The 15,362-nt window shown below is 38.2% G+C and overlaps 2 protein-coding genes across 2 annotated transcripts in view; both read right to left on the reverse strand.

The window, feature by feature from the left end:
* The window catches only part of chd1l (chromodomain helicase DNA binding protein 1-like), a 56,140-nt gene extending 55,348 nt beyond the window's left edge, over positions 1–792 (reverse strand). Inside the window, exon 1 of the mRNA XM_034180595.1 lies at positions 636–792. Within this exon, the coding sequence (XP_034036486.1) occupies positions 636–729 (94 nt within the window). The 5' untranslated portion in view covers positions 730–792. The remainder of the gene's footprint in view (positions 1–635) is intronic.
* Positions 793–7,974: 7,182 nt separating this feature from the next.
* tomm70a (translocase of outer mitochondrial membrane 70 homolog A (S. cerevisiae)) overlaps positions 7,975–15,362 on the reverse strand; it is a 75,071-nt gene continuing 67,683 nt past the window's right edge. Inside the window, exons 10-12 of the mRNA XM_034180596.1 lie at positions 15,138–15,235; positions 13,662–13,784; positions 7,975–9,147 (exon numbers count right to left, since the gene is read on the reverse strand). Coding sequence (XP_034036487.1) covers positions 8,994–9,147; positions 13,662–13,784; positions 15,138–15,235 — 375 coding nt within the window. The 3' untranslated portion in view covers positions 7,975–8,993. The remainder of the gene's footprint in view (positions 9,148–13,661; positions 13,785–15,137; positions 15,236–15,362) is intronic.

Below are 15,362 nucleotides of genomic sequence, written 5' to 3' on the forward strand. Positions count from 1 at the left end.
AAAAGTCATCATACACTACTAGGACAATTTTCTTAAAACACTTTCATTGTAAAGATAACTATAAAAGTGTGAAATTTCCCCTTTTTTCTTTTTTTCATAAAATATGATCAAGGGACATAAAAGTGCCCGTAGTCTAAGAATCACCCACATATGCAGCCTAAAGAAACACACTAAAATACTTAGCTGTTATTACTTTGGAGATTTTACATGCTTCCTTAATTTAATACATTTAGTAAAATATATTTTATATGGGGGATTTCACATAGATGAGACATGATTAATACACGGAGACTGCATTACCTGATATAAGGCCAGCATGTAAACTATGATACTTTCAATTTATTTACTGAGACATATGACTATATGAAGTCATTAAAACGCGTGCGTTTATGTCCAAAACGTGAAAAATTACAGTACAGGTCGTTTACCCTGTAGCAACACGCGTTCGACCACTAGATGTCGCCAGCGAATAGCCTTTAAAATACCTCAATTTTTTTTTTTTTTCTGAATCGACTTTTTTTTAAAACCTTCTGCACATTAACTAAAAATCGCAGTTATATGGCGGTTATTATTAAGTTTTAGCTTAGTTGATAACGCCACATTACATTACCAGCTGAAGTAAAAAATATACAAACCTCTTAAACCCCATTTCTGTAAGTCGCCCTGAGAAACAGTCGTCTTCTTTTTCTTTGCTATAATGTTCTGTATGTCTGATAAAAAGTCTCTCATGTTTCAGACTAAACCATAACCTGACTTTTGAGACATGTAGACACATATAGTGTACAGACACGCCTTCTTCTTCTTCTTTCTTCCTTCCTTCGATTGGCAACCATCACCTTAGTCCATACCCCCACCTACTGTACCGGATGTGTCAATGGATGTAGAGATACTTAAGGTTACATTCTGGTGTGTGTTAAGTGCACATAAAAAATAATACCAATAAAACAAAAACAACAACGATAATAATAAACGAAGCACCAAAGTTGGAACTACCCATCCAGATGAACACAACAGACACACCACCCAACGTTCCCTAATAATTTCACTGGAAATTCAACATCCCAGCATCAAATTACTTCTCGTTTACTTTTAAGGGCAGTCCTGAGATTTCGCAACCTTTTGTTTTACAGTAAAACATTTTGAAGCAGTTCCTACTGCTTTGGGCAAGACGGATTGAAGATTTTTTTTAAATGCCAGTCAGAAGGACATGCAAGATTAACAATAAATAAAAGTAAAACTATAAATGGCTTAGGGTTAGGGACAAATTTACCCAACTGTTTGTTACAGTGCATCCGGAAAGTATTCACGGTGCTTCACGTTTTTCACATTTTATGTTACAGCCTTATTCCAAAATAGAGTAAATTAGTTTTCCCCTCAAAATGACAACATAACCCCATAATGACAACATGAAACTTTTTTTTATGTTTGCACATTAATGAAAAATAAAAAACTAAGAAATCACTTGTGCTCAAGTATTCACACCCTTCGCTCAATACTTTGCTGATGCACCTTTGGCAGCAATTGCAGTCTCAAATCTTCTTGAATATGATGCCACAAGCTTGGGGCACCTTTATTTGGCCAGTTTTGCTCATTCTTTTTTGCAGCACCTCTCAAGATCCATCAGGTTGGATGGGAGGGGTCGGTGCACAGCCCCTGTCAGATCTCTCCAGAGATGTTCAATCGGATTCAGGTCTGGGCTCTGGCTGGCCACTCAAGGGCATTCACAGGGTTGTGCTGAGGCCACTCCTTTGATATCTTGGCTGTGTACTTGGGGTCATGTTACTGCTAAAAGATGAACTGTTGCCAAAGAGCTCAATCTGTGTCTCATCAGACCAGAGAACTTTGTTTCTCGTGGTCTGAAAGTCTGTCAGGTGCCTTTTAGAAAACTCCAGGAGGGCTATGATGTGTCTTTCACTAAGGAGTAGTTTCCGTCTGGCCACTCTACCATACTTGCCTGATTTGTGGATTCGCTGCAGAGATGACTGTCCTTTTGGAAGGTTCTCCTCTCTCCACAGAGGAATGCTGGAGCTCTGACAAGAGTGACTATAGAGTTTTTGGTCACCTCCCTGACTAAGGCCCTTCTCCCCCAATTGCTCAGTTTAGATGGGCAGCCAGCTCTTGGAAGAGTCCTGGTGGAACTGAACTTCTTCCATTTATGGATAATGGAGGCCACTGTGCTCATTGGGATATTCAAAGCAGCAGAAATGTTTCTGTATCCTTCCTCAGATTTGTGCCTCAAGACAGTCCTGTGTCAGAGGTCTACAGCTAATTCCTTTGACTTCATGCTTGGTTTGTGCTCTGACATGCACTGTCAATTGTGGGACAGGTGTGTGCCTTTCCAATCAGGTGGACTCCAATTAACTGTAGAAAACATCTCAAGGGTGATCAGTTGAAACAGGATGCACCTGAACTCAATTTTGAGCTTCATGGCAAAGGCTGTGAATACTTATGTACGTGTGATTTCTTAGTTGTTGATGTTTTTTTTTTAAATAAATTTGAAAAAATCTCAAAAAACTTTTTTCACATCATCATATGGGTACTGTGAGTAGAATTTTGAGGGGGGGAAAAAAAGAATCTATTTCATCCATGTTGGAATAAGGCTGTAACATAAAATGTGGAAAAAGTGAAGTGCTGTGAAAACTTTCCAGATACACTAGAACACGGTTGCTGGCTTAAACCACACTGCAAAAAATCTTCTCTGATATAGCAGTTTTGCAGTTCCCCATGTCATCACACAAGTTCCAGCAACAAACGAGATTTGTTGGTTCCGCTGTCTCAATTTGCATTGTTAAGAGAGGCTTTCACTGAATTATAAAAAGATAGATATTGCAATTTAATATTTTTAATTGCAATACAAGAAAAAAAAGGAATAAAATCCTACTTCCCATGTTGGCATTTTTAAGACTGATTTAAGATATTCTGACAGCAATTAAGGCCTTATTTTTATATTGGCAAACTCAGTGCCTTTTAAGACTTTAAAGGATCCACAGGAACCTCGTACAAGCATCCCACATAGAACAAGTAATCAGAGAGCATCATTTATTAATATTTCTCACTTTTATTTTGTATCCAACAAAGTCCAACAAAACTCGTTTCAGTGACGGGCCTATGCATTTTATATCTAGGCCTTCAGAGCTACCCTCCCACAATTAAATGCAGTATGATGCAGTGTCACAAACCGACATTGCATGTAATCCCAAACTGCCATTACCAAATGCCGGCAGCATGGCTCCAGGAGCTCACATTCCTGGTTTGTTTTCTGATGTTGCATTTTTAATTTCTCTATTCCTTCAATTCATACTGAATGTAGAGCTCTATGATCAAGCTCACAGAATGACACCCCCTGCTCTACCACACTAGTTCCTTGCATTTATTATATATCAAGTATAAATCTTTTGTAATAAAACATCTGAATTAAACAAACTGGTCAAACACTGTAACTGATGTACTCACCCAAATAATTATGGCCCCTTGAAGATGTTGGACTACAATAATTTTTTTATATACATATTTTCAGCGTTTAGCTATTGGAAGTTTCACTCAAATCCACCAAATGATTCACGAGGAGCTGCACTTACAAGATTCGTGGACACAGATGGACAAGGTGACCCTCCCCCCCACCCCTCCAAAAAAAACTTTATACAGGGGGTGTAATTAAGCCTGGTTACCCTCATAGAAGTCAAACTGTATGTTTGGATATTTAAAATCCTGAGTAAAATTATAAAATGTTTTATTTTTGTGGTGACAGGATAAGAGTCCACAGTGAGATCAGTTCTTGCAATGTCTCTTCCTGAAGACACCAATAAGAAAATTTTAAAACCTGTCCCAAATTGTGGACCTGTTGGTCAGTGTCAGATCTAGTTCCACATATAATTTCACCACAAACCACTCGGTATGGGATCATGGGGTGCAGTACATGTACCGTATAAACTAATGCCTCAGTTGCAAAGGAACATTAGGCAAACTGTTGGCTAATTTGGCAGTTCAGCCAGTTACAGCCAGTTCAGCAAAATGTCTTTAGCCACCTATCCTTCAGAGGATTCTTGGGTATTTCTATAATGACATTGTATTGTTGGTTACTTGAGAGTATTGCATTGTGAGGAAACGCCAAGTGCAACATTTTACCCATGCAGTGCATTTCTCTGTGCATGAACGAGCACATAGGATGAGGACCCCACTTTTCACTCAACTGCCTTGCTGCCACCTTGAAGGAAATCGCAGGCATTCTTAGATATTCATGTCAAGTCGTGCAACAAGACTGTACCACATTACAGATGGTGTTCTGCTAAATCATAGCATTCTTAGATTATCAAATGTGAACTATTTTCTACATTGTAATGAGGTGATGGTGTTCTCAGAGAAGTCTTGTGAGTTGATAACATGTGGTCGAGACGCACATATATTCATGAAAAGTCACGTCAAAACTGAGTGTGGGAGCAAACAGGACTAAGGTCATGATGATACAAAATGCTACCCACCACAGAAATTGTGTAACTTTTCCAAATCCTCCTGCAGTCTTGCTTTGTCTTGTTGCTTTCTTGAAAACAATCCTGGGAATTTTTGGATATTTGGGCCAAGTCTGGTATTTTATGTTTTTTTTTTTTTAATGAAGAATGCAGCAGGATTGTACATTCACAGCAGCATGGTGGATTAGTGTTGTTGTTGCCTCACACTGAAGTCTCAGGTTCACTTTCCACCTGGTCCTTTCAGTGTGACGTTTGCAAGTTCTCTCCATGTTTGCATGGGTTACTAGTGGGGTGACAGCAAAACAGTTGTTCATTTTGTGATATAAGCATTTAATTTGGCACACATATTCTAAATTAACTAATGTTCATTTTTAGATATGAAGTCATCCTGGAGCTACCTCTAATAAGCTACAGGGGTCAATAATAATTACACAGGGATCAAAATTTAAAAATGCTCCAATCATGTTGAAAACTATACCACATTGTCTGATCATAATGATTCCAAAAAGGTATAGTTTGGATTATCTATGTGTTTTTCTGGAGTTATGGGGTAAAAACAGCATAAATGGTGACAAAGATCAGTTTCAGTTTGTAGAGGAGTCAAAAGTTAAAAGTTTCTCCAATTTTGGTAAAAGGTGATGCAAATTATTGGTTGAAATAAAAGGATTAATAAATGTAATCATTTTGACTGTGTTGAATATTTGGTCTCCAAAGTAAAAGGTCAACATCCATTGGATTCTATCATGTATGACACATTACCCCGTAACGTAACTAAGCATGACAGACGGAGCAAACTATTCCTTTTAAAAATGCTATTAACCAATAATTTGCATTTTTTAAACCAAAATTGGAGCAACTTTAACTTTTGACCCCTGTACAAGCTGAAACTGGCCTTTGTCACCATTTTTTTTTTTTTTTGCTGTTTGTACCCCATAACTTCATGGAGTTCATAGTCCAAACTATACCTTTTTGGAATTATGATCAGACAAATAATGTGGTATAGTTTTCAACATGATTGAAGCATTTTAAAATTTTGACCCCTGTGTAATTCTTTATCGACCCCTATAGCTTATTAGAGGTCAGCTCCAGGATGGCTCCATATCTGAAAATAAACAGTTAATTTAGAATATGTGTGCCAATTTCCATGCTTTTATCACAAAATGAACAATTTTTAATGGAAATTTTAGCTAAGCTGCACCACTATACCTCCAAATGCTCTGGCTTTCTCCACCTCCACAGACATGCGGGTTTGGTTAACTGGTGACTCGACAGTGACCATGGCTGCAAGTGTGACTGTTTGTTTGCATGTCAGCCCTGTGATGGACTGGTGGCCTGTCCAGGGTGTACCATGCCTCCCATCCAATGACTGCTGGGATAGGTTCAAACACCCCCGTGACACTTAATTCAAATACGTGGGTTTGGAAAATGGATGGACATCCCACGATATTCTTGATGATGTCCTGCTACCTCATGGTGGTTCTTGATCCTTTTTTTGCATTGTAAAAAGGTGATGGAGTTGTAGTAGAGAAATCTTGAGTTGAGAGGATGTGGTCAAGATTCACCACAACTCTGCTGTCACGTCTTTGTGGACTGTCATGTTCGAAATCATGTATGTGGAAACTGGGATTAAGTGTCAGCTATAACCTTTTTCTCCGATCAATGGGCCTCAGGTATCAAAGTTGCGCACGTGTGGCGTCAATTTACGGTGTAAATTTGAAGTACACCAAAGTCGCCGTGACATGTATCAAGCAGTGCGCACCTGCCCATTTCTGGCGTACACCCGACGTGACCTTGATAAATGCAGCGGGGGAAAACAATCGTAATTATAATAAACACGCCCATAAATATTCAGACTCCGCTTCAGACACACCCTCATTTTACGACATGGAAGCCAGGAAGACGGCAAAGAAAAAGAACTCCACCAATCACGACGCGTGCCAATAGTGTCAAAAGCGGCCGTCGTATTAATTGTTTTGTAGTTTAATCAAAAAAAGTGTTAGTGGTCCCTCGTTTATCACGGGAGTTACGTTCTAAAAATAGCCCGTAATACGCGAAACTGCGACGTAGTCAGCGTTATTTTTTACAATTATTATAGACGTTTCAAAGCTGTAAAACCACTTTATACACTTTTCTCAATCAGGCATGAACATTGTCACTTTTTTCTTGTGTGTAACCACTCTCAAAGTTCAAACCTTATTAGAAAAATAAGACCAAACTGTTTTCAGGCCCAAACATTTGTTTGAGAAATAAAAATAGAACGTTTTCCTATAAATAATTATGATGGCTTTTAGAACTAACAAATTTAATTTTGACGATCAATGTACGAGGTTGGACACATAAGAAATTATTAATAGTGACTGACCAGTATTTCACGGATCGCGCCTCTGTGTCCTGACGCCGCGCCTTTTCCACTCACACCTCGCTGCAGGTGTCTCTTTCCTAATGACAAACACAGTTATGAGTAGTTGTTGGCGCTCTTTTTTCTTCTGGGCGAGAAGATTCTTATAAACAGACACGCAGAACACAGAACACTGTATAAAAAATAAAAAAAAAGGCATGCAAAATTGGACTAAAAACTCTGCGAAACGGCGAGGCCGCAAAAGGTGAACCGCGTTAATAGCGAGGGACCACTGTATTCTCTTTTCACGTCAATAATTCTTGACGTGGATATTTGCTCACTCAATAAGACACGCCTAATTTTTCAGATTTCTTTATTCTTAAAATGTATTTATTTTATTGTGACAAACGAATGGAGACGACAAAACCTGATTGCAGCACGGGGGAAGGGAATGACAACACTACAGTTGTAATTATCAATTTCATTGTCTAAAACAATCACACCACATAAAGATAAGCTCAGCGCTGCTCTGGCTCCAGGCTGTGGAGAAAAAGGCGAGCAGCGCTTTCTTTGCGGTCAGCGCTGTGGCCACGGATCGTGCTCGATAGACCAACAATCCCGCAAAAGCGGGATTTGTATTTATTATGTAGTATAATCAGGAAAGTGTTATTTATGTAACATATGCATTGATTTGTATAATGGCACTGTTTATCATGTTGATCATTTACATTTTTATGTGGATTCCAGCGCTGGTTCATTTTGGTGTATAATTTACGCCACCTCTCGACCTGGTGTATATTTTCAGCGCAGCGTATGCCTACGACTACATTGATAAATGCCAAGTAGCGCAGCCGTTTTGGCGTACACCCCATATACGCTCAAATATCGCCGTACGCACGTTGATACATGAGGCCCAATGACACATACACACCCACCAGTAAACATATATGATTGCTACCTGCCTGTCAGTCGGCAGAGAATTTTTGGTTTTGTTTTGGGGCTGTGCCACAAAAACTACTTCGCTTAACTAAAGTAATAACAAAATTTTGGACAAATGTGTTTGTTATAGATTTCTGCTCACTTCCAACCTTTGGTACAATAGGGTTTATATTTTCATGCCTGTAAGTCATCAGTTTCTGCAGAATGTTAGCCTCAATAAGTTACAAGTGATCATCATTACAGGAATTATAACTTTATTTTTTTCAACTTTGGTCACTGCATGAATCTTAGAATGTCAATGCAATTGCTAAGCAATAAGGTCTGTGTTATGAATTAGTTTGAAAAAGAGAGCCCCAAGACAGATGAGAATACCAACCCGTCTCCAAACAAGTCTGTGTAAAGATTAAACCAAATAGTCTCAAAAAAATAACATAAAATTACATTTTGGAATAAAAAACTAAGATTAAGGAACTTTAGCTAAAAAAGTCTGTGACTCTAAAGTCAAAACTAAAAGCACTGCATATATAATTATTCATAAAGTGCACATGCTGCACAAAGTACTATATGTAAAAAAGAAGAGGCAAAATCTATATACGCGTATATTAAAAAAAATAAAAAAAAACACTGGGGAGTTATGTAGCCCCTTAAATGTGATCAATTCCAGCATTACAAACACTTAAACCTTTTACCATAACTTTAATCTTTCATTTAGAACTGATGTACATTAAAATATGAAAGTTAAATAAAAACACCCTCCCAAAAACAACCAACAAAAAAAACCCTTCAGCTCAGCATAAATCAACAGCCAAATGGTCCACTGGAACTCTCACAGTATTGTCTTGTACGTACATTTCAAAGTCTCAAACAAGTATTCGCTTTACATAGATCATGGAAATGACTAATAATTTAGACAAGTCCACAATAAAAAGGACTGACAGTGACACTCCGGCTGAGTTAAGTGTCAGAAGGCTCTCATTCATACCCCTAGAACACCACAGACCTGGATCACAGCCTCGACTTGAAAAAGAATACAAATCCTTCCTTCCAAAACAGCAAACCACTTTATTGTGATGTAAACATGCGATATATTCAGGGATTTTTCCTTTTTTCCCCAACTATTAACAATCCAGGATTATGTCTTCAAATGTTTTTTTTTTTTTACAAATCAAAACAAGTCAGTTACATTTTAACATATACTGTAATCAAGTTCAGCAATGAAGACATTGATTGGTGATCAGTTGGCAGACAAATTACAGTGTCTGTGGTTTCAGCCCATACTTCCTGGCCACTTCTGTCTGGGCATATGCTGCATCACATAACGAGTATAAATGGGCCATCTCCATCTCCGATTTGGCGAGGTTAATTGCCTTGTTGAACATTTCTATTGCCCTGTCAAGATTCCCCCTGAAAAGGAAATGCTCTGGTTATTTCAAACTCTTTAAGAACGTATGCTTACAAGCATGAGAAATCTCTGCGGATTTCAGAGTTTGTGCTGAGACAGACAAGGGAAACCTGTGAAACATTTTCCGGTGCTAGATAAGGCACAACATTTTGACAATAAGCACTGACTGTAACAATCACCTACGGCGACATTTTAAATGGCTATACTTAGATGGTGCTGCTGCAGTGTATATGAATGTAATAGTTAAGATGAGTAGCTTATATATAATGTGTCTTCCAGCCAGTGGTGGGCACAGCTAACCAAAAATTTAGCTTCGATAACAGCTAATCAGCTAACTGAAAAGTTATCTTTTATAAAGCTGTCCTGGTGCACCCTGCCCACTGCTGGAAGTTCCTGTTTATTACATAGCTTGCAGCAGTGAAGCAGCTGAGAGGAGCAGCTAAGCTCAACTCCACACACACACACACACACACACACACACACACACACACACACACACACACACACACACACACACACACACACACACACACACACACACACACACACACACACACACACACACACACACACACACACACACACACACACACACATCATTATTCCTTAACAGAATATAGCAGTGTCACCGTGAGGCAGAGGTCTTGAAAAATAAAGCAGTTCTGACTTATGGTTCTGATTTTAAAACATTAATCCAATAGAGTAACTCCTTTAATGTCAGTTCTGTCATTTGTACAAAGTTAAAATACAACACATCTTTTAATTTTAAATAATGCACTAATTGTGAACTTTTGTAACAGACAGATGCCAAAGGGATGATGGCTAAATGAGCCTCCGCTAACACTGATTGATTGACTCATTCATTCTCTGTAAAAACCAACATGTTAATGTGACGTGTGTGTTGGTATTTACATATAAATGTGCTTTTGTAAAATATGCCATTTTATTCATATGTAAACAAAAAAGCCATTCGCAAGCCAAAAGTCAAGTTGTGATTAGACAACCGTCTGATATAACCGGGGTCAAAATGCATAGAACACTGCCACCTACTGGCTCCCAGACCCTTACCCATAATCCTTTGCATACCAGTTTGTTTTTACATTTTTTTCCATGCACCAGAGAGTTGCTGTGGTTTAAACAGAATCCACGACAAATGTAAATGAACATTATATAACCAAAATGTACATTTTTATTTCTTTAGCTGCTGCAAGAGGCTGCAATAACTCTCAGGTGCACAAAGGATTATGGGATATCTCAATACTTAGGGCGAATACTGCCATGAACACTACTGGCCAGTAGATAGCAGTAGAGACCGCGAAAACTTGCCAAAACAAATATTCCAAATAATCTGTGTGCTACATTTAATCTGCGTGGAATTTAATAAACAAACCGAATTTCAGAAAATCTTATATATATATATATATATATATTATATATTATTCTGGAACAAAGATGAGAAACAGTGTTGTAGGACAATAAGCAGGACATTATAAAGCAAACAGGAATAAACTGCAAGTCACAGTGATTCCAACTGAAAATAATGGAGAAGCAACCTGAGCTGCTTCTGGCATTTTTACATAAAACAAACAACAACAATGCCTATAAACCCAGAGAATATATTCACGAGAGTTTTAGGCACAATATACAAAGAGTTTAATGCTGTTGTCCATGTGGAGCCTGATCAGAGCTTCTCAAATGCATTTCTCTTGTCATGACTGTACTGAGATTACCCATAATGCACCTGGACACAGCACGTCCAAACTAAAACCTTGAAAATTAGTGCCATACTTTAAAACTCAGTGGTGGGCACACTTCTGATAATCCGATAACAGATAATTATCGAAGATAATGTTTTCATTATTGGATTATCTTTTATAGATAAATTTAAAAACCATCATCGGATTAATTATCTTCCGATGAATTACCGTCCGATAACTTTTAGACCGATAACGTACTAAACTAAGCTGAACAGTGAAAAACATTTTTAAAACTGTTAAAGCTATTGAGACCTACCTGTTAAAAGTTTCCTAATAGGCATGTTGTTCTATCCTCTGCAAACAGAAACCACTATCGTCTGTAAGCAAAGGAGAACTGGTGACCAAAAAAAAAGTCATTTCCTTTAACACCATACTAATACAATCGCAATGTCACCAAGTCATCCAGAGGCATACATGTTTAACTTATGGTTCAAATTTTAACCACTCATTTTAGACAAGTTATTTAAAATTATTGTCATGTCTGAAGTTTATAAAGTGAAAATATCAGATATATGTTTTCGTTTTAAAGTAATGTGCTCATTTTTAAGGTTTTGTGAGCACATGCTGTGCCAGGCAGCAATGCATTATGGGTAGCATAAGGTAATCTCAGACGTTCACGACAGGACAAATGCATTTCAGACACTCTGTTCAGGGTCCAGAGATAACTGCATTAAACTCTAGTGCCTAAAACTCTCGTGAATATATTCTCTGGGTTTATAGACGTTAGTGTATTTGCGTTTGTTAAATTCCACGCATCTTAAATGTAGCAGACACGGATTATCTGGAATTTTGTTTGACATTTTTCAAGGCCGCTACTGCCATCTACTGGCCAGGAGTGTTCATGGCAGTATTAAACGTCTGGGTACATGGCTGCTCTCAAAGTGTTGGTATTGTCCATTGTCCAGGCGCTTTTTGTGTGCATATATTTGTTAATTTTGTATTCTAAAACTACGGTCAGAAGTAATTCCGACTCCTTATCGGTCCACACGAACGAGGTTGGCGCCATGTTTTTAGTTTTTGTGGAAGTGACGACAAGAGAATAAGGCTCCTGATTGGATAGAATTTTAATCAGTACCGCCACCCAAAGGTTTGGCAGACTAAGTACAACACATTTATACGGTTCAATGTGGATGGATTTTTTTTTTTAAACGACGTAGTGTGAATGAAGTTTTTTCCCCAAACTGAAAGGGTAAGATATTCGGTATTACAAATACCCGACAACGTGTGTACATAGCCTTATGTCTGTGAAAGGCACTATATAAATAAATTTATTTACTTACTAATATTGAGTGCACGTTTTACAACATCATAAAAGTTTTAAAACATGCAATTGCGATGACACTTCCAGGGCTCCGTAAAAATGCCTGTTTTTACAAATAAAAATGGAATATTTTACAAAAGCACATTTAGCGTTAAACCAACACATGACACACGTCACATTAATGTGTTGGTTTACATAATGGATTACTGAACCAATCACTGTTTAGCACTTTTACCCAGAATGCTTTGCGGTCTGTGTTTGTTACAAAACCTCAGAATTAGTGCCTTATTCAACATTAAAAGATATATGTTATATTTTAACTTTGTACAAATGACAGAATTGACATTAACGGAGTTATTCTATCAGTATTTTCAAAAAACCATAAGTTAGTATGACTATTTTTCAAGACCTCCGCCTGACCGGAGGGTTGAAATTGATAGGGAACTGGCCTTATGGCTGCTCTCGGTGTGCATCTGTGGTAGGAGCGTTGTTGTAAACAAGAGCTTCCAGCAGGGGCAGGATGTTGAAAGAAAATGATTATGATTAGTAAAGAGTTGATTTTGTGGGTGCTCTGAGGATTTGTCTGTGCTGCTTCCTGCAGGAGGCAGCATGGTCAAACATTCTTGCTTATTCTTTAGGTGTTTTACCGCTTTTGATGCTTTCAAAAGCGATCGTGTTAAAAATCAATTTCAGCTCTTTACTGCAAATGTCCCACAGACAACACCGGAATTTATCGGTTATCGATTATCTGTAACTTCCGATACATTTTTGGGTGGTTTATCGGTTTATCTTTATCAAACTTTTCAGTTATCTTATTATCTGTTATCGAAGTTAATTTTTTGGTTATCTGTGCCCACCACTGTTAAAACTATAACATATAGCTTATGTTTTCACTTTATAAAACTTCAGAAGTGACGTTAATTTAAATAAAATGTCCGAAATTAGTTTGGTTAAAATTTTAAACAAAGTTAAAACTGTATGCCTCTGGATGATTTGGGTGATACTGCCGGTGAGTTAGTATGGTGTCAAGAGCAATTATGTTATGACCTTCTTTGACTGCAAACGATAGAGCGGTTTCTCCTGAAACCAGCTCTCCTGTTTACAGAGAGCAGAGCTGTTTATCTGCTACAAAACATTTAACAGGTAAGCAATAAAATCTTTGATATCAGACTTAAAGGTTTTTAACTGTTTCAGATTTATTCACTTCACCTGCCAAAACATGTTAGCGATCTAAAAATTATCAGCCCAAAACTTATTGGAAGATAATTGGTCCGATGATGGTTTTCAAAGTTATCTGAAAAGCCCGATAATGAAAACATTAGCTTCGATAATTAGTGGTTAGCGGAACTCTGCCCACCACTGCTTCCAGCATACAGGCACCCCATATCAATAAAAGCTGTAACTGTGGCTGGATGCTTGACTTGGAGCAAACCTAGGTATCTGTGCATACATGAATAATTGTCATGTCTGTATCTGATTGAGAACAAAATATTCTCACCTTTGAACTTCAATGGTTCCCATAGTTTCATAGGCAAAGTCACATTTGTTGTCAATCTCAATTGCCTTGCTGATCAGGTCGAGACCTAGATCCAGGTCTTGTTTCCATTGAAGCTGTAGCAAACTGGAAATACACATGGAACATTTACCTACTGAAGTCTAACTTATACACAGTACTCATAGTATGCAGACATCAGTTGTGGGTAAGTGTGTGCCATCAAGAAGGCAAGACCAGGTCACTCTAGTGGTTACTTGGCTGCAGGGGCACTTCTAGTCCTTCACCACCTGTCTATGTAGATCACAATCCTCAGCTTTTATGCAATATGTCACTGTGTATGTATACATTAAGATGTACAGAGAATCATTTTACAATTGCTTTACATAATTTAAACAGATGGAGTTGATGTCTGTTGGTTGCATCCAATTCAAACAGCTGTACCTTTCCACTGCAAATACAAAGTTTTAATTTTTGCATTCCAATCACCCATTGGAATCTTGACATCCTTTTTTTTATTATTGCTTTCCTCCGATAGGGGAACAAACACCTGTACAATTCTGTTTTTTTTTTTCCTGAGTTAAGTATTAACTGGTGCATTAAGATGATGTGGCGGTTTACATGTTCACATTCTAGTACTACAGATGTTGCTGTGTGCACCATGAAGCCAACAACTTTCTCAACATTTCTGATCTTCTTCACAGTAAAATTAAGTTATAAACATTCTCTGCAAGAATTTATCCAGAACTACTCCAACACACTTCAGTAAATGGCAAAATGGTAAATGGACTGCATTTATATCACTCTTTTCCATCTGCAACAGAAGCTTAAAGCGCTTTACAATTATGCCTCACATTCACTCATTCACACACTAATGTCAGGGTGCTGCCATGCAAGACGCTCACTACACACCGGAAGCAACTAGGGGATTGAGGACCTTGCCCAAGGGCCCTTAATGATTTTCCAGTCTGGCTGGGTTTTGAACCGAGGATCCTCTGGTCTGAAGCCCAATGCTTAACCACTAGACATCATCTCCCCATACGCATTTGGAACGCACTTTACTCAACTCTCACAGAAGTTTCTGTTCATCTTAGAGTCTTGACACTCCAAGTACTGATGGTGAACTCTTTCTTTGTAACCTTCAACAAACTGTGTGCAGTAGTAGTAGTAGCATTAGTAGTATACTTTTTCATCCCATCCATCAGCATGGCATTGGGGCAACCCGAGCATCAACCAATCTGGTAGTTTACAGATTTCCTACTTCCATACAATTGTTTCAACACGACCAGAAGAGGACAGGGTTTTGTTTTTTCCCCCGTTTTGACTGATCACATCAGCAGTACACAAAGCACCACTTTTACTTCAAGGAAGGAGCTCATCAGTAGAAATGACTTGCTGTGGTGATCCTTTGCAGCAACGCACCATCTTCACAGCACACAGTAGCCCAACCCCTGGTCGAAACAATGGAAAATAGTCACCTACCCCTTGTGGACATATGTAGTTGCATTGTCTGGTTCCAGTTCGATACATTTGTCGTACATCTCGTCTGCTTTTTCAAACTGTTGCTGATCAGTCAAAGCCTGGAACAAATACAAGAGCATGTTTAACATCCTAAATTCTTCAGCTGCTGTGTTGTTCATTCCACAACAACAGGTTTTACAACTGACAATATGCAATGGAGAATCAAAAACTCATACAAACATTTCT

This window comes from Thalassophryne amazonica, chromosome 10 (genome assembly GCF_902500255.1).
Source record: "Thalassophryne amazonica chromosome 10, fThaAma1.1, whole genome shotgun sequence".
NCBI classification, from domain to species: domain Eukaryota; kingdom Metazoa; phylum Chordata; class Actinopteri; order Batrachoidiformes; family Batrachoididae; genus Thalassophryne; species Thalassophryne amazonica.